At 48.2% G+C, this 19,750-nt stretch overlaps 1 protein-coding gene and 1 non-coding gene across 4 annotated transcripts in view; both read left to right on the top strand.

Moving 5' to 3' along the window:
- The window catches only part of psda (pleckstrin and Sec7 domain containing a), a 62,676-nt gene extending 45,420 nt beyond the window's left edge, over positions 1-17,256 (top strand). For 2 of the 3 annotated variants that reach the window (XM_031730304.2, XM_031730301.2), the window contains 12 exons: positions 397-594; positions 1,972-2,052; positions 2,486-2,598; positions 2,678-2,736; positions 3,656-3,745; positions 8,974-9,017; positions 10,711-10,901; positions 11,004-11,074; positions 11,606-11,763; positions 11,901-12,045; positions 12,130-12,273; positions 13,172-17,256. In XM_031730304.2, the coding sequence (XP_031586164.2) occupies positions 397-594; positions 1,972-2,052; positions 2,486-2,598; positions 2,678-2,736; positions 3,656-3,745; positions 8,974-9,017; positions 10,711-10,901; positions 11,004-11,074; positions 11,606-11,763; positions 11,901-12,045; positions 12,130-12,273; positions 13,172-13,498 (1,621 nt within the window). In that variant the 3' untranslated portion in view covers positions 13,499-17,256. The remainder of the gene's footprint in view (positions 1-396; positions 595-1,971; positions 2,053-2,485; positions 2,599-2,677; positions 2,737-3,655; positions 3,746-8,973; positions 9,018-10,710; positions 10,902-11,003; positions 11,075-11,605; positions 11,764-11,900; positions 12,046-12,129; positions 12,274-13,171) is intronic. The other variant, XM_031730302.2, reaches the window with a different exon arrangement.
- A 716-nt stretch (positions 17,257-17,972) lies between these two features.
- trnat-cgu lies at positions 17,973-18,046 on the top strand. The gene has a single exon. It is a non-coding gene; the product is annotated as a tRNA-Thr (tRNA).
- Positions 18,047-19,750: the final 1,704 nt, after the last annotated feature.

Raw genomic sequence — 19,750 nt, 5'->3', positions numbered from 1 at the left:
GTTCGTCTCCGGTCTCTGTAGGAGGTCTCTGTGGATGAGCTGAGTCTAAGTTCAGTGACTGTTGGGGAGCAGGTTGGTTTCAGACAAAGGGTTTGAGTTTTCCCCCTCCAACTCTCCACAGTCGGATGTTATTCCTCCTTACCCTGAAGCTGAATCTTTTAAGGAATCTTTTCCTCTACTGCTCAGCTGAGCCTTAAATCCAACAGATTTCCTCACATTAAACCAGAACCCTCCTCATGTTTGGCACATTTAAGATAAACTCCAAGTGTTTTTGTGTTGTGTGTTCACGTCACAGGAGGAACTCTGAGAACAGGAACCAGAAATCATTTTGTCCTTCAGTGAAAAAGGATGTGAAAGTCCTGAAGCATGAATCTCCTTTTGTGTTTGTGTTGTCAGGGAGCGTCCCTTGAATCGACCGCCAGAGCTGCTCTACCCGCAGGCCGATGTGGCGGAGCGCCTGGCGCTCGGCGGCAGCGACGACGCACTGGCCAACGGCATGAAGCCCGACCTGCAGGCGGCTAAACGTCTCGCCAAACGCCTCTACAACCTGGAGGGCTTCAGGAAGTCTGACGTCGCTCGCCAGCTCGGCAAGAAGTCAGTGTGTGTGTGTTAAAATTTTGGGCTCACAGAGTAAAGTGAAAAGCAGCGGACTTCACGCAGAACAGTTGATGAATTCAGTTTTATTTATAAAGCGCTAAATCACAACAAAAGTCGCCTCAAGGTGCTTCATACATACAGAGAAAAACCCAACAATCACATGACCCCCTATGAGCAAGCACTTTGGCGACAGTGGGAAGGAAAAACTCCCTTTTAACAGGAAGAAACCTCCGGCAGAACCAGGCTCAGGGAGGGGCGGGGCCATCTGCTGTGATTGGTTGGGGTGAGAGAAGGAAGACAGGATAAAGACATGCTGTGGAAGAGAGACAGAGATTAATAACAGATATGATTCAATGCAGAGAGGTCTATTAACACATAGTGAGTGAGAAAGGTGACTGGAAAGGAAAATCTCAGTGCATCATGGGAATCCCCGGCAGCCTACGTCTATTGCAGCATAACTAAGGGAGGATTCAGGGTCACCTGGTCCAGCCCTAACTATATGCTTTAGCAAAAGGAAAGTTTGAAGCCTAATCTTGAAAGTAGAGATAGTGTCTGTCTCCCGAATCCAAACTGGAAGCTGGTTCCACAGAAGAGGGGCCTGAAAACTGAAGGCTCTGCCTCCCATTCTACTTTTAAATACTCTAGGAACAACAAGTAAGCCTGCAGTGTGAGAGAAAGTGCTCTAATAGGGTGATATGGTACTACAAGGTCATTAAGATAAGATGGGGCCTGATTATTTAAGACCTTGTATGTGAGGAGCAGGATTTTGAATTCTGGATTTAACAGGAAGCCAATGAAGGGAAGCCAAAACAGGAGAAATCTGCTCTCTCTTTCTAGTCCCTGTCAGGACTCTTGCTGCAGCATTTTGGATTAACTGAAGACTTTTCAGGGAGTTTTAGTGTGTGGCCTTTACAGCAGCACACCTGCACTCAGAGCTGGTTCACAACATCACATTTCTTCACATCCTACGAAAACAGGAATTTCCAGCGTGCAGTGAACACATCACGGCCTCCTGCTGGTCACACTGCAGTGCCTCAAGCAGCTAACTGATGATGTCACAGCGCAGTTAGAGCAGGCAGATTCAGCAGCGCTGATGTCCTGATTTCACTTCCTTGAGTCTGAGTGACGCGTCACGGGACGAGCTGCTAGTCGAGCTTTAGTGTTACTTCCTGGTTCCAGGTTTAATATAAACATGCAGATTTTTACTTCCTGTTCACCTTTCAGGTAAAGTTCTGGTGTGCAGGTGGAGGTTTAATGCCCTGTTCCTTTCTTTAATATCCTCTCACAGAAATAAGGCAGCCAGTGTAGTGATACAGTGATAATCCTTTCTAAAACGTGCTCGTGTTACACCAACACGCCTGCTTCTCTCTGCAGTAACGAGTTCAGTCAGATGGTGGCGGAGGAATATCTCACCAACTTTGACTTCACGGGTCTGACCATCGACCAGGCGCTCAGGTGAGTCCCGCTTCCTGTCCGTGTCTATTTCAGAGCCTGCAGACGTGATCGTCTTACATTCGCTCACTGGCAGCACCTCCCGTCTCTTTGCGGTTCTTTAATGTTTGCGCATCTGCATGCTGGCCTCCTGAACATCTGCAGGAGGTCCAGATGTTCACATGAACCAGTCACGGTGTGCCGTGGAGTGCAGTCAGTCACTTCCTGCGTGCTGTGCTGTGACCTTTCTGATGGAGAAGCTCTGAGCTGGTGCGTCTTTAAAGGATCACCTCAGAGTTTAAACGTGGAACTTTTTCAGTTTACAGCAGGATTGGCACCATCGCAGGGCTTTTAATGTGAAATACCTGTGCAGTAGGTGTGTCTGTGTTCATCTCACCTGTTCAGGTGTTCAGGTGACATCATAATGAGCTTCTTTAACGTCTGTTTCTTCGTTCAGGACGTTTCTGAGGCAGTTTGCTCTGATGGGGGAAACTCAGGAGAGAGAGAGAGTCCTCGCTCATTTCTCCAGGAGGTACAGACAGTGCAACTCAGAGAGCCTGACCAGCGAAGGTACCGTCAGCCCTACCTGTCCGTCCTCTTTCACCTGTCCTACCCGTCTGACCCGTCTGTCTGTCGCTCTGTCCCACAGACAGCGTCCACACTCTGACCTGTGCCATCATGCTGCTGAACACGGACCTGCATGGAAACGTGAGTGAACCCGAGCCGTCAGGGTTTCAATGACAGTTTCATTTCAGCTGCTGCTTCCTGTTTCTCGTCTGTGCAGAGATTCATCCTCAGGTTGTTCACAGTGACCTACAGGAAATATTAGTGCGAATTTCACCAATAACAAATTAATAAACAGAAAAAAATAATAAAATTATAAATATTTGTTTCTAGAATTTCATTATAATGATATCATTTGAAAAAAGAAAGTTTTATAAAAATATGAATAAATATAAAAATGAGTAAAGAAATATTATAAGACATTAATGTGAAAATCCATTTTAAGTTATTGAAATATTGATCTAAAAATGTGACAAATATATGAAAATATTAACAAATAAATGTGACTCGTCATCACTGAGGAGCGCCGCGGGCTCATCAGGGCTCATTCTTCATTTCTGCTAATGAACTTTTTTAAGGAAGTGCTGACTGTTACCACGGTAACATGCCTGCGCGTTTCCTCTGACCGTTACAGCATGAGTGACAGGAAGGCGGTCACCGCTGCCCCCCTAGCGTCAAACCCGACTCTAGCACCGAATCGAAGGCTTTAACTCCACCTGGGCAGCTTTTATATCAGGTGAAACAGTTTCTGTTTCCAGATCGTCCTCAGCACTCCCGGTCTCCCGTCAGCATCAGCGAGGCGTCCTTTGCTTTGTGGGGTCAGATCAGATCCACAGCTGTTTTAACTTTGGGTAATTTGGGGTAAGACTAGCTTTCCTGCTAACACAGGTGACTTACTGTGTGCTGAGCAGGGGCGAGTCGTCCAACCTCAGCGAGCTGATCTGCTAACCAGCCGATGATTTCACATCCTGAGCTAACATCACAGATCAGCTGACTGTGGGTTCATCTTCAGTCTGTCACAATCACATCTGAGGTGTGTGTGTGTGTGTGTGTGTGTGTGTAGAACGTGGGCAAGAGGATGTCCTGCAGCCAGTTCATCTCCAACCTGGAAGGACTCAACAACGGAAAAGATTTTCCCAAAGATCTGCTCAAGGTATGTCACACACACACACAAGCACACGCCTGTCACTGATTAAAAGACTGCAGCAAATCCAGCACGCCTCGAGCGCCGGCACAAATGACCATCGGCCTGCGATGACATCACTGTTGGTGCTTGCAGCTACCGAGCCCACAGACCAGAGCGAGGCTTACCCAAGTGTGAACCCTTAAATGGACCGCTCCAGCCCAGTGGAGTCCTCGGATTTCAGACTTGTCCCCGTAATGTGGACGTGTCCTCAGCGTGAGGAGTTCAAAGTGACATCGGACCACACAGAGACACTAAAACATGAGCGCACACACATCCTTGTTTTCATTCCCTGTGAGGACATTACATTCTTCCAGCCTTACACGAGTCTTCAGCGTTAAATTGGATGATGGGCGCTGTGGGGACTGACTTAGTGTCCTGAGGAGGAGGTGAAGTCCCCGCAGTGTAGCCATGTCCCCGCAGCACAGGGATTCCTGGTTTGTGGCTGTCAGAGCAGAAAAAGTAGAGATGCATTAATTTCACTTCTTATGCCTGCCAGGCAGAATGAGTGTGTGTGTGTGTGTGTGTGTGTGTGTGTGCTTGTGTGTGTGCGTGTGCGCGAGTGCGCGCACGTTCGTGGATACGTGTGTGTCAGTCTCCCACTCTTTTGTTTCCGTCTCAGTTTTTCCATCTCAGCCTCGGAGCGATCAACATGAATCTGCGTCACCTCTTCACCTCCACCATCATCATCATCATCGTTACTCTGTGTTAACGTGTGTGCTGAGTGTTTTCTTGCCTTCAGCTTGGCGCTGGTTGGATGGCTGCTTGTTGATGAAGCGCTGAGTGTGTGGGCAGCAGCACCGACTGACTGAGAGCAGAAAAACAGTGAATGCTGAATATTTATCAGAGACAAAAACATGAATTATCTGCAGTCAGAGAGGAAGGAAAGTCCTCACACTGTCCACGGCTGAAACGCTCTGTCTGTATTTGGGACACAGTTTGTAAGAAAGGAAACGGATGATCAGATTCGAAGCTCGAGCTCAGACAGGAACACACTTTACTTCAGTAATAGTCCCAACAGGTGAACAAACTCCACAGAAACATCTTTAAATATTCACAAAGCCAATGACAGCTGTCAGTAGCTTCTGTTTGTAACGCCAGACGTCATCTTATTTTTTCACTCCGTGTGTCATTCTGTCTCTTTGTGGTCGTTCTGCGTCTCTTTGTGGTCGCTTGCGTCTCTTTGTGGTCGTTCTGTGTCTCTTTGTGGTCGCTTGCGTCTCTTTGTGGTCGTTCTGCGTCTCTTTGTGGTCGTTCTGCGTCTCTTTGTGGTCGCTTGCGTCTCTTTGTGGTCGTTCTGCGTCTCTTTGTGGTCGTTCTGCGTCTCTTTGTGGTCGCTATGCCTCTTTGTGGTCGTTCTCTGCGTCTCTTTGTGGTCATTCTGCGTCTCTTTGTGGTCGTTTCATGTCTCTTTGTGGTCGCTATGCCTCTTTGTGGTCGTTCTGCGTCTCTTTGTGGTCGCTATGCCTCTTTGTGGTCGCTATGCCTCTTTGTGGTCGCTATGCCTCTTTGTGGTCGCTTGTCTCTTTGTGGTCGTTCTGGGTCTCTTTGTGGTCGTTCTGGGTTTCTTTGTGGTCGTTCTGGGTCTCTTTGTGGTCGTTCTGCGTCTCTTTGTGGTCGTTCTGGGTCTCTTTGTGGTCGTTCTGCGTCTCTTTGTGGTCGTTCTGCGTCTCTTTGTGGTCGCTTGTCTCTTTGTGGTCGTTCTGGGTCTCTTTGTGGTCGTTTGTCTCTTGGTGGTCGTTCTGGGTCTCTTTGTGGTCGCTTACGTCTCTTTGTGGTCGTTCTGCGTCTCTTTGTGGTCGCTTGTCTCTTGGTGGTCGTTCTGGGTCTCTTTGTGGTCGTTCTGCGTCTCTTTGTGGTCGCTTGCGACTCTTTGTGGTCGCTTGCGTCCCTTTGTGGTCTCCTGGTCTCTCACTCTGGGGGATGGCGGCACAGCGAAGGTCAGAGAAGTGCTGATGCTAACGGGCGCTGCTGTTTATAGTAGGATTGTTTTAGGTTCGGGTGACGCTCTTCATCACGGCACTGTGAAAACGTCCTGAACATACAGCTGATTGAAAACAGTTTCCACAGTTCAATAATCAGGTCCTGAGTGTGCTTTAACTGAAGCTGAGATAAAACTGATTCTGTATTGATTATTGATTTTATTGGGGCATGAATGTGATTGGAGTTTTCGCTCACACGTCGTCGCCTCGCTGTCATATTTTTCACGTTCAGCTGAATTTGAGTTTTTATTGCTGACCGTCTCTCAGCTGCATTTACATTCAGCTCTGTGAACCCACCGTGACTGACAGCTCCAAGGAGGACAGAGGGCGGGCTGAAGCTCCCATCCCTGGCCTCCAATTGGCTGCTGCAGCTGAGGGAAAATGCGCATTGCGAGAGCGAGGGAAAAAAGAGAGAGGGAGACAGGGGAGGAGGGAGAGCGAGCAAACAGTCCTCAACAGTTCAGAGTCTCAGTGGGGAGGAGGAAGAGAAGACGAAGAAGAGGAGAAGAGGAGGAGTGAGCTCACCTGACCTGACAGAGGGATTCTCCTGCAGGAGGAAATCAAGTGAATGAGGAGGAGGAGAAGAGTGGGAGTGAAGTTGGAGGACGAAGAGATCAACAGAGATGTGAGGAAGAAGGAGGGATTCTCTCTCCTCATCAGAGTGCAACAGGAGAACCTCTTTTCTCTCGTTTTTTCCTCCTCATTAGCCTCTCCTGTGCCTCCACCTCCGCCCTCCGTCCGTCCGTCCGTCCTCCATCAGGGAGCTGGAGGCAGCTGACGTCAGTTTTGGGGTGCTCTCTCTCTCTCCCTGTCTGCCTGTGTGGGTGTGCTTGCTCGCCCAACCTCCCTGCTTTTCTTCTATTTTCTTTTTTGGATGTGAGAGCGAGCTGATGCCTCTCCTCCGTCACGCAGCTTTATTTGCAGTCCAGGGATTCTCCTCCACCAACAGCACCTCCACGGCTGCTGCATCAGGAGGCTCAACAGCAGCACAGACCCCCCAAAATCCAGGAGGAGCTCGGAGCTGTGGTTCGGATGGTTTTCATGTCACTGCCTCTGAATCGCTGATGGATTAGACTCACACACACACACACTCTCAGACAGTCTGGAGTGTGTGTGTTTGGAGGCGGATGTGTCGACGGCCGACAGCAACTTTAAAGTCTCAAATTTCCAGTTTTAATTGATTTTGAATTTGATCAAATGTATAAAAACCGTAAAATCTTTTTTTTTTTAAAATATTAATTTGTAGAAAACGTCAAACGTTTGATGTCGAGTTGATTGTCTGAATCGCTCATTTCTGCAACTAAAATAAATTTTCTGCTTTAAATAAATTGCAGTACAAACATATTAAAGCTAATTGTTTACTTGATTTTTCTTCTGAACAGCAGAGTTAAATATCAAATATTTTATCAGACATTGGCATAAATGTGATTTCTTTTCAAAATAAAATAATTTAAACTTTCCTAAACAGATATATGAGTTCATGCACAAAAAGGCTCATTTTCTCCTTAAAGCCAACATTAATATCAGCATGTTTGATTTAAAATGGGAAGAATGAAACATTCTGAGTGAAAGTCATCCCTCAGTTTGGAAAACTCGTAACTGCAGATTCCAGTGCGTTCCGCGCAGGTTTTCGTTTCTTGGCAGCGTCCTCCTGCTTTCGTGCTTTAGGCTGTGAACACCTGAGCGAGGCTCCGGCCGGCAGCCAGCAGGATCATGAGGCTGATGAAGAGCTGCTGTGTTTTTATGCATAATGAATAGAGCCGGATCCATAATGCAGCAGGCCGAGCTCGCCGAGGCACCATCCATCCAGCCGCTCGTCAGCGGCCGTCATTAGCCCGTCTCTATTTTACACACCCTCACCTCCTCTTTTCCTCGGCTCCTTCCTGAACTCATCTACAGTCTGGAAGCTCGTGACGTGGATTCAAGTCTGAAGGGACGCCGGCTGGCGGTCATCGACGGGCTGGACTTTCTTAGATCCGCCTCACCGTTCCGTGGAAGTGGTGGATGCTGGCTCACGGATTCCTCTGTACAGGAAACATAAAAAGTTTGGACTTTTTTTTATCTGTTGGATCCCGACTCAAACCGCCCAGATGATCGGCGTCAACAGCATCCACTCCACGGGCCGCATGCGCTCGCGCTCGCTGTGCTCGGTCCGGAGCGGGCGGGACTCGAGGGACAACGACCCGTTCAGGTATCCCAGGACCCCCCGCTCCCGCTCCCTCAAACCGCTGGCCTTCCCCGACCTGCTGGGAAAAACCCAGGATGGGCAGCAGCACCCGCAGAGCCGCAAGAAGAAGGTAGAGCTGGAGACACACCTGTGAACCTTTACCTGAACCTTTACCTAAGTTACCCCGTTTAAAAACCTGTAAAGGTTTGTTTTCGTCCTGAAGACGCTCTCCTGACGTGACACACAATTAAAAACCTCTATGAAAGCAATCCTCTGCGCCGACCGCTTCACCTTACACCTGTGTTCATACCTTTGTGATGACATCAGCAGCTCATAGGTTTCTTTATATGTCATTGGCTGGTTTTTGTTATTATTGTCGTTGTTGTCGCTCCGTGTCAGACCCACATTTACGTTCAGTTCATTAAAATTTTCTATACCAGCTGGTTTCAGGCAGAGGACGAACCAGGGCCAGGATCAGACACAGGTCGATGCTCAAGGAAAAGCGCGTCCACACAGGAAGTGACCCGCTCCTTCCTATGCTGCTCGCGGCTGGTCCATACTGCACGTGCCAGCCTCTGGTTGCCTGGGCAACTAGCTAATTTATGTACCAGCGGCTCATATGTCAATCAGCTCTCACTGCTAGCCGCTTCAGTCGCTCACATCAAAGTCTCCCACTTCCTGTCACCGGCGGTTATTTTGCTCGCCAGTGATCGTATGAGGCTGAGTGACAACGGCGTTCTCAGGTGATGGCGTGGTTTCCTGTGTGTACGGCTCTTTAAACAGGTAGCGCTGGACCAGGTTTGATGTCCCGAGGAAACTCGTCTCCGTTAAAAACTATGACCAGAGCCGTGAAGTCCACACAGCCAATCAGCACCCGGCTTTAGGCCATGTGACCAGCTTTAGTATGAGCACGTGAAAAATGTGGATTAAATACTGAATGTCCTATCAAGTAATCAGATTACTGTGAATCCTGAAATCCATATGAGCTCTTCATGTCCTGTGTGTGTGTGTGTGTGTGTGTGTCTGTGTGTGTGTGTGTCTCTCTGCAGACGCTGTACAGCTCCATCAAGAACGAGAAGCTGCAGTGGACCATGTGAGTTTCTGCGTCCTTCTGCTGCTCCGACACACAGCACGTACAAACATCTCCACTGTGTGTGTGCGTGTGTGTGTGCGTCTGTGTGTGTGTGCGTATGCGGGTGTGTGTGTGTGCGCGCATGCGGGTGTGTGTGTGTGTGTGTGTGTGTGTGTGTGTGTGCGCATGCGTGTGTGTGTGTGTGTGTGCGCATGCGTCTGTGTGTGTGTGTGTGTGTGTGTGTGTGTGTGTGTGTGTGTGTGTCCCTGCTGCCCTGACTCCCTTATTTAAGCCTCTGTTGCTGTGGTAACCGTTCCCTGCTTCATTCCTGACTGTAATTACAGGTCAGCATCCCAACGCCCATGCCTGACTGTGGACGCACGCACACACACACACACACACACACACACACACTCATAAATACATAGATTTACTGGGTGTCTGTATCCGTTCAGCATCTGTCCGCCCTCGTGTTCAGCCTGTTCTTTCTCCTAAACTGTTTCCTTCCTGTGTGACGTTCAGCTTCTTTCTGATAAATAACATATTTATTCAGGTCACGTTTAACGTTCATGCTGTTATGTACAAAAAATCATCTAAAAATGTCCAGATTCTAACTTGTAAGCATCAGCGCATCACCCGGCCAGCTGAAAGGTTCATGAAATCATTTCAGTTTTTTTGTAATTTTACTTTTAGTTCAGTTTGAGTTAGCTGTAATAACCTCGCTGCAAACAGACAGGAAATAAGTTTCATCCAACAGGAAGTTCAATAAGATCACATGACGTCAGATAGAAACCCTCAGCACGATGCTCAGAGAGGCGATGAGGAGAACGACTCTAAGGCTACGTTCACTCTGCAGGTCTTAATGCTCAATTCCGATTTTTTGATCAAATCCAAAGAAGACGTCACACACAACGCGCTCTGTTTAGACCCAGACCAACAGTATTGTTTGACTGATGGCCCTTAATATAAAGACTTCGGACTTTGTTTCCCAATTTTTGCTTTAAGTTATTCTGTTATTTACATAATAATGTAAATAACCTAATAATGATCCTTATTGCTGTTTTAGAGGAGCGGTGCTTCAAAGGATAGTCGCAGATTTCTGTCAGAATCTGCAGATTATACAGTACAAATAAAATGTTCACGTTGTCTTCCCAACAGTTTCACTAACATCTACACTGGATGGCCAGGAAGCGTTCGCGATGTCTTCTCCGGCGCTGATAATTGGCGTCCGTCTCGTGTCAGTGACGTAAAAGACGGATTTAATGCGACATGACCGTTCACACAGCAGTCGCTTTCTAAAACATCGGATACGTATCGGATTCAGTACCACATACGAAAGTGACCCAGATCGGATTTGAAAATATCGGATTTGTGCCGTTCACACTGTCAGACCATGATCGGATACGGGTCGCAGAGGGTCAGAAAAATCGGATTTGATGCGCTTTCGCCTGCAGTGTGAACGTAGCCTAAAACCAAAAGTCTAATGAGAGGATGAAACAGATCGACGAGCCGACACAGGAAATGAGGTCATTTATTCCTTTATGAGAATTAAAGAAAATGAGGTGACGATGAACTGAAAACATGAACCCAACGGGATGATGGAGGACGACGATGTTACCCGAGCACATCGTTAGCAATGAAACGTAAACACGCTCGGCAATGGCGACGAGGACGAGCTGATGCAGGCTCTTTAAAACTGTTTCCTCTCTTGAAGTGATGAAGAGGAGTTGAGGAAATCCATGTCGGAGCTGGCGGACGTTCGAACAGACTCCGCCTCCCACACCATGAAACGGCTTGGGAGTAGCGGAAACCCGCTGGTGGGCGTGGCCCATCAGGCCGATGGTGAGCTGTACAAGAGCGGCTTCCTGGTGCGCAAAGTCCACGCCGACCCCGACGGGAAGAGAAGTACGCAGCTCCTCCTCCTCGTTCAGTTTTCAGTTTTGTTGGTCCCGCCCCCTGTCAGCTGACCCCTCACTTCCTGTTTGTTTGGTGTTTGTGCTGTTGCAGCGCCGCGGGGGAAGCGCGGGTGGAAGTCCTTCTACGCCATGCTGAAGGGTATGGTCCTCTACCTGCAGAAGGTAAGCGCCTGCACGACGTTTCCCAGCAGCCCCTCTATCTGTTTGTGTCCCCTGAGTCGGACATATAGAGACGGGAAATGCAGCGAGCTGATTGGGCGTCAGCCTGTATTTCTATCTGTGCTGATTCAGGAGTGGCGGTTTTAATGTCTCCGCCCACCACCGCATTCATCTTTAATTTCAGAGCTTTGATTAAAATATCTGAACTAGTGAGGCCTGCTTTACACACTGCCGTACAAAAGTAAGTGGACGGGTTGAACTATAAAGCGTAAGTACCCGTCCGCATACTTATGGACTCCTCGCAGTGCCACGTTACCATGAAAACACAGATTTTGTGCTGTGAGAACTTTTTCTCAGAAACTTTGTCAGAGCTTTGAAAGAACTGTTTCTGTTTCAAAGATTTCTTTTTAACTCCTTTAATCAGGAGCGGCGAGCTTTTATAGCGAGACAGTCGAGCTGGGGTGTGGCGGGCATCGCGTTTAAGCGTCTTTCATGTTTGAGTTTTTAGAGAGCTGACGCCGATCTGATCCACAGGACGAGTACCGAGCTGAGAAGGAGCTGACGGAGGAGGACGTGAAGAACGCCGTATCCATCCATCACTCTCTGGCCATGCGGGCTGCCGATTACAGCAAGAGGCCCAACGTGTTCTACCTGAGGACCGCCGACTGGAGGGTCTTCCTGTTCCAGGCCCCGTAAGCACCTCAGTCCCTTTGTCTGTGTTGGGGGGGGGGGGTTTCCAAGTAGCTTGCAGGCAGTACAGGAAGGATAAACAGCTTAAACTAAACCGGACGAGACAGGAAGTTCAGGTGTTTTCCTGTGTTTCGTCCAGGAACGCCGAGCAGATGCAGTCGTGGATCACGCGCATCAACGTGGTGGCGGCCATGTTTTCGGCTCCCCCGTTCCCGGCCGCGATTGGGTCCCAGAAGAAGTTCAGCCGTCCTCTGCTGCCGGGATCCAACACTAAACTGTCACAGGTAAAAACGCCGCCGCCGTCCTTTTCACCTCTGCCCACTTTCACCAGAGACTCAAACCTCTCTCCCCACCCTCTGTCCCGACAGGAGGAGCAGGTCAAATCTCACGAGAACCGTTTCAGGGCGGTGTCCTCTGAGCTGTCCGACCTCACTGCCTCCACGCCGGACCGAAAGGTGAAAGGTCGCGAGCTGGAGGAGCAGAAACTCCGACAGGAGTACCTGGAGTTTGAGGTGAGGAGGTTAAAATAACACACGCAGGAACACTCAGCTGGGAGTATTACAGTACTTATACTCAGTACTGAAGCTGCCAAAACTAAACCATAACAAAATATTTTTTGAAATGCATTTAAATGAAATACAATATTTCATTAAAAATATTATTTCAAACTTTTTTTTAGCAGTTAAATTAAAACAAAGAAATTAATTAATTAATTAATTAATGATTTGTTAGGAAAAAATATTCCAGGCCATGTATGGAGGACCAGAGATGCCAAAATCCAAGTTAATTTGACTCACTACCTTCTTCTTGTTTTTGACTTTTGATTTTTGATCGAGTCACCTATTTGTGTGGGGGGGTTTTTGTTGTTGTTTTTTTTTAATTTTTTAATTTTATTTTATTTTTTGCGGTTTTGGTCCTCCGTACCTTGGAACCAAACCCAGATTTTATTGGAGCAGACGATAACCGGAGTCGTGTTTTGTTTGTGGCGGCGTTTCATCTTCGTCTCGTGTCGGGTTTTTTGTCTCCGGCTGAACACGAAGCCGTAAAATGTCCCCGAGGCCGGCGTGTCACTGCCATCGGCTCCTGCTGCCTCGCGTCTGCTTGTCTTCGTCACAGACGGTCGCTGCATCAGTCTGTCAGGTGTCGAACAGGCTGCACACACTCCAGCATGCCGTGTTCTCAGAGGAAGGAACACAGCGCCGTTTTACTGCCGCCTTCACACACAAGGTTTTGCCCTGATGTCACGTAACGACAGAGATGCTGGGAAACCGCAGAGAAGCACCGTTATTAATAATAATAATGATTTATCAGGTCAGACTCTGAAAAGCTCCCTGATTGGTCCTCGTTAGACCCAGAATGGCGTTTTCGTTGCTCACATCTCCTCCTCCTCCTTCTTCTTCTCTACTACAGAAAACCCGGTACGGTACGTACGCCATGCTCCTTCGGGCCAAGCTGGCGAGCGGCGACGAGGACCTTTCCGCCTTCGAGGCTCGGCTGTTTGATGACGGCGGCCTGCAGAGGGCGCACTCCAGCCCCTCGCTGCCCCAGGACACCGCCAACAAGGAAAAGACCCGCGGCTCCAAGACGTCAAAGAGCCTGAAGGTCACGTCCTCCTCGACCTCGACCTCCAAGGCCGGCGGCAGCAGCAGGGAGACGAGCAAGAAAAAGAACGGCGGCGGGAGCGGCCAGCGGGCGGAGCTGCAGAAACAGAGCAGCAAACAGGAAGAGGCGCCGTAACGGGGCGAGGACGGCGTCGTGTAAGTGTCATGTAGCTGGAGACGGACGCGGAGCATCATGGGTAGCAGGCTGACATCTTCCTTTAAACCTTTTCTGTTAAACCTCAGTCGCCTCCTGATTGGCCGAGACATTCGAGGTCCGCGGGAGAGGAGACCCCAGTCAGGACCGAGGGCAACCCGACGGGCGAGTCGTCCAGGAAACACTAACACGGTTCATCGCTCAGCTGTCCCTTTATTTCCCATCAGCCTCAGCAGGAACGGACAGCTGCAGACTTTCAGAATAAAAGCTTTACTTCCTGTTGGGGCGTGAGTAACCGCTCGGCTTCCAGCTGCAGCGGGAACTTTTTATTTTAGTCCTCGCCGCCGCCGCTCTGCTTCTCCCATTAACCCACGGGGGAGCAGGTTGCCATGTCGACGGTATGTGACGGACAGAGTGCGTGGGACTGTTGCCATGGCAACCGAGCAAAGGGGACAAAAGAGCGAGAGATGAACGAACGAACAAACAAACAAACAAACAAAGAGAGCGGCCACACAGGAACGCCGAACCTCCTCTTCCTCTGCACTCCACTGAGTGTGTGTGAGTGTGTGAGCGAGCTCGTGTGTGTGTGTGTGTGTGTGTGAGCGAGCTCGTGTGTGTGTGTGCACAGTAATCACAGTAGTGCTGCGTTGATGTGTAAACGCAGCCTGAACATGCTGGATGGAGACGGGTTTTTGGTTTTTCCGACTTCTGCTGGAAAAAAACAGGCTGTACGGAAGACCATTAGTGACCAAAATCTGCTGAGTGAACAAAATAAAACTTCATGAGATCACTCTGCAGGGAGCCAGGTGTCTTATTTATTCAGATTTTTGATGTTTTGTTGTTTGTACTGCTTTAAAATCTTTAACTTTAAAAACCACAAGTTAAATATCTCAGTGTGAACTTTTAAATAAAAATATGAGGATAAATCCTGGAGCCTGTTCAATCTTACATGAGTTAATTCTAAATGTTAAGAGAGAAATTTTGGAAAATCGAGCATTTTTTTGTGCGAGTATGTTTAAGTTTTTTCTCTTGTTGGAAAAGTCAGATTTGTTTTGCAGCTGGTTTCACTCTGTGGGTTTTGTCACTAATGGGCTTCCATAGTTTTCTGTGTGTGCTGGAGTCCATCCACCTCATCTTCATGAGGACGATGTTCTTCTTCATGTAAATCTCATTTAACACGTTTGTAAAGTGCTGTGGACCAAACACAGGTGACAGGTGGATCTGGTCACATGACTGTATGAGAGGAGGAGCTGAGAGTTATTATTGTGTAAACCTTTCTTGTTGTTGACGTCCAGGAAGAACCACCTGACAGTTTTCTGTTAAAGATACGTTTGTTTCTTCATCAAATCCTGAGCAGCGTGCTGATGTGTTCAGTAGCAGTTTCCTCTTTCAGCCACCAGGGGTCGCCAGAGTGCTGTTAGCGTCCACCAACATGTTCTTCACTGGTAGAGGTCGCCGTCCCCACGTCGTCAGTCAGCGTGTTAATGTGACAGCGTGGTCTCGTCTGAGATCAACGCTGTGTGGAAATGTTGTTTCAGACTTTCAGAGTTCAGATTACAGCCCAGAGCGTCTCTGTTACCGTGACTTAAAACGAGACGTGCCAAAAACTGAACACTAGTCCTGAATCACAGCGCTGATGGATGTGTTCAACCAGAGGGATCTAATCTGCTCTGTTTACATCCAGGTTCTGAGAATATGATAAATAATCTACACAATCCTAACGTTTCCCTCTGATCCTGTTCAGTGGGTCCTCTTTTAATCCTGAAATAAGTGCTGACCTTTATTTTTTAGACAGAAAAACTGTGACTTCAGGTGGATTTGAATATTGGCACTCTGTCTTCTGTACCTCAGCAGGTCTGAAGCTCAGGAACAGGAAGTTGGGTTTTTTATGTAAAGCTGCAGTGTTTGCACGATGCTGCTCATCAGGCTGAGAGTGACGGGATGGCCTCCAGGTGGCAGCAGAGGATCATTGTTGAACTCTAACGTCAGGGAAAGGCTCTGAGGCTCGTTTCTGCCACTGTTGGCCACGTAATGCTGGAACCGCAGACATCGTCTGTGGAGGAAACTCGAGGCTGTGGGGAAAAAAAGATGAAACGGCAGCTTCCACACTGGAATCAGACAAAACGTTCTGGATGATTATCTCCAGGAATTAGCCTCGTACAAGCTGGAAACAACGAGCATCTCCACGCCATGTTTCAGCTGCAGGTACAACGCCACAGAGGGAACATTTCAAAGGTACCGAACAGAAATCAGTCCTTTGTGAACCTTTTTACCTCATAACGTGAAACCTGGGTCAGTGGGAGTCTTTATGTGACTGAAAACAAACGCTTTTAAGTATTCTGGACACAAGAAGTCCGCTCAGTTTAAGCTGGCGTGTTTGGAAAAACCTGAATCCTGAATTCATTCCGAGTTTTAACCTGCATTGTGTCTAATGTCCAGCAGGTTTCGGCTTGTATAGAAGTGAACTTGTGGTCTCAGTCGCAGCTTTCAGGTCTTCGTTAATAAAACATTCACTCATTGTAGTCCTGTTGCAGTCAGAGAGGAGCAGGGAGGAGTCGGCGTCCAAAAACCTGCAGCGGGAGCTGCTCCTGTCGGACCTCCTGTCCGTGTTTGAGGTTTGCTCCCCTCGCCTCCTCGCAGTTCCTGACGTGAGGCTGAGGGCGTCTGTGGCATCAGCTAAAAGAGCACTGATGTAGAGCTGTGATTGGTCCATATCAGGACCACAGCCCGTAGTTAAAAGATGGACGGCGCTCTGGGGAACGACTCCTGTTTGGGGCACTTTAGAGGAACTGCGGCTCTGAATTGTTCGGCTCGGTCGCGACGTTCTCTGATTCCTGAAGAGTCAGGATCAGTTTGAAAATCCATCCTTCAGCTTCTTCTCTTCATCTCCAACATCAACACGCTGACGGCTGCAGGAATCATTTTTCCATATTTAGATACAGCGTGATCTTTTGGATTAGGATGAAGAGCTGCATGAGGAGGAGGTCGGGGTGGATGGAGGGTGAACAAAGCCCTCGGGTCTTCTGAGCTCTGGTTGAGGCTCAGGAAACCATTTTGGTTCAGTGTAAATAAAACGTTTGTGGGTTTTTCCTGAGCCTGGACCGGGAGCCGCGTGCAGGTGACCGCCAGGCGGCAGGATTTGGGTCGGCGATGCCGTGGATCTCCAGCCTTGCGGAGAAGTCGCTGCTTCGCCTCCGGCTGCTGGCTTTTCTCGTTTCTGATCCCGCGGTGCCGACTCCTATTTATCTCCCACATATCCCGTAACACTCTGTGTATTTCCGCACTGTGCAACGTGAAGCAGCATAGGATGACTTTGTGTGAGCGTCGCGGCCGCTTTCAGCTCTTTGTCTGTGTCCTGTAAATAAATGTACGCATTAACCTCGAGAAGCCATATCGTAGTTGGGCTGGACGCCTAGCTAGCGCTCGCTGCATTTTAGAGCACTTTGGTTTAGATATTTTAGATATTTTAGAGTGACGCAGAGGTTGAGCCTCTTTAGAGAGGCGGTGCCAACCGGTTAATTTATTCTGCTCGTCTCTCGAAGGACGACAAACTAGTTCCTGTGAAAACTTGCTTTGTTTTTGGGCTTTGCTGCGGCCTGAATGTTCGTTGCCGGCTCACCGATCGGTATCTGTACATACGCTGTCACTTCCTGTGAGGTTTGGTATTAGTGAAACACAAACAACTTGTTTGTATCATCCTGAAAGCTTCGAGGCAAAAAATAAAGAGATTTTCAAAAGAAAACATCGACCTTGAGTGTTTTTATTCAAAGGATCGTGAAGAGCTCCGTGCGAGTCCCCCACTCTACGGCGTGAACACGACTCGCTCCGTGGGCCAGAATCACCGCCATGTTTAATGATGTTGGCAACAAAACAACTGCAGCAAATCAAAGTTTGTTGCAGTTTCACTGAAGTTTAGTCCAAGCTGCCAAATGTGAGCGAGGCTCAGAGCTAGTGTTCATGACGTAAACACATAAAATTAATGTTAATTAATAAAGTACGACAGATTCACAGGGAAACATTTTTAAAGCTTCGATAGCAACAGCACCAAGTAAACCACGCCCACCTTTAGGTGCTTGAACCTTCAAATCAGCGTTTCTTTACCACGCTCAGACTTCAGTGGAGACTTTAACAGGCCCCGCTGGGATTCGAACCCAGGACCTTCTGTTTGCTAGACGGCTGCTTTTCCACAGCTGAAGTAGAGCATTAATGTCAGCGTGTACTTCAGCTTCAGTCTCGCAGTAAAGCGTTTAAACTCAATGACATTTGTTTCTTTTTCATTCCTCAAATTTGTATTTCCAGTTCTTTGGCTGTTCTGTGCCGGTGACCACGTCTGTTTACACCCATAAGAAACCACCACCGGGGGCGCTGTCACACCTGTGACTGTTTGTCTCTGGATCTGTTTCACACATGTAAGAGTAACTGTAAGGACACAGAGGTGAAAACACTTCAGAGAGGAGGCGCTGTGGCTTAGCGGGTCAAAGCATCTGTCTCGTAAACAAGAGGTCCTGGGTTCAAATCCCAGCAGTGCCTCGCAGGCTCACTCTCATGAGAGTTCTCACAACTGTGGTTAACTTCAACTAGAGTAAACATAACTTTACTTATAAATTAAAAGTCACAGCTCTTCTGACTCAGCAGGCACTGCTGGGATTTGAACCCAGGACCTTCTGTTTACAGGCTGATGTTTTAACCTGTTAAGCTGCAGAACCTCGCTCGCAGGACCTGATGCACCGACTTCAAAGAACCGTGACGGTCCAGCCTGTTCGATGTGAAAACATTCTTGTTATCTGCTTAATGTTGAGGTTTCCAGTCTCCTCTTAGTTTTAGAATGATTCCTATCATCTGGATGCAGACGCTATCATGTCTATTAAACCCTGTGATCTATCTGTTCTAATGGATGGCAAACAGTCTTCTGCAGTTTAATTCTGGCTCCAGAGAGCATCGAGACCTGCATTAGACAGCCACGGTAAAAGCTGCTGCTCTGCTTCATTTTTGATCTCTGTCACACATGAAGTCTGTGAAGAAATATCACTAAACTCAGGACTGTGGTCTCCAAAGGTGAATTGTTTGTGCCTTCATCTCCTCCAGATTAGATTATTGTGATGCTCTTCTCTCTTCTTCACCTTCACACGGTCCAAAATGCTGCAGCAAGACGTCACTCCAGTGTTAAAGTCCTTGCACTGGCCTCTGCTTAGGTACAGATATCAGTTTATTCATTCTTACTGTTATGGCCTTACGACCCATGTCATCGAACTTCTTCACCCTTAGTCTCCAAACCGGATCCTTAGATCCACTGATGGTGCTCCTCTGGCTATTGCACTGACCCATTTTAATAAGGGAGATCACGCCTTCTGAATCTTAGCACCAACACTGTGGAGAAACAGCGCCTCCTCCATGTAAAGGTTGGCTACAGCAGGTGACAGCAGGCGGCCCGTGGACGTCCATTTCTGTAGAAACACTCGTTGTATTCAAACATGTGTCAGAGGTCTGATTGGGTGAAGCTGGTTCTGCCGTAGATGTAGGTTACCACTGTCGGACTGTGCTGTGAACACTGAGGACGTTTACCCACACACACACGGACCAGTTCCTCCTCTTTGACTCCCAGCACCCTCGGGAACACAAACTGGGAGTAATCAGGACAACACAGAAAATGTTCCCTCTAAGCCTGAAGGGAAAACAAAGGAACACACGTGTAAAGGTCAGTGGGCCTTGATCAGTGGTCATGAGAACTGACCTCCCAGCCCATTGTTCCTTCAGTGGGCTGGTTTCAGTCATTGTGCAAATGTCCTGTTTATAAGATTGAAACCTGCAGTCAGCTGAGACTGAAGGAGTCACCTGGACGAGTGACGAAACATTTCTCCCACTGAAAACGTCCAGATGAACAGAATCAACTTCTGGAGCTGTAAAGGAGGCTCTTAAAACATGTGGTTATGATCAAATCAGCAAAGCTGCACAGAAACGAAGGTCAGACACCAACAAGGGAGAATCAGAAGGACAAACAGGAGTTCAGGTTTGTCAGAGACACTCAGTCTTCTCCCAGCACGATGTCCTAGTGTACCACAGACACACACTCAACAACACAGCTGTGCAGAGAGGAGTGCTCAGGCCTCTACACTGGAGACGCCAAACAGTTCACACACGGTCACTCTGAGGACACCAATGTCCGCATGGTGGACAAAGAAGACAGATGGTTTGAAAGAGGAGTGAAAGAAGCATCTATGTCCATCTTTGAACAGA

Source organism: Oreochromis aureus, linkage group 13, assembly GCF_013358895.1.
Source record: "Oreochromis aureus strain Israel breed Guangdong linkage group 13, ZZ_aureus, whole genome shotgun sequence".
In the NCBI taxonomy this organism is placed as follows: Eukaryota; Metazoa; Chordata; class Actinopteri; order Cichliformes; family Cichlidae; genus Oreochromis; species Oreochromis aureus.
The sequence above is the reverse complement of the archived record's forward strand: the minus strand, read 5'-3'. Positions and strand labels throughout refer to the sequence as shown.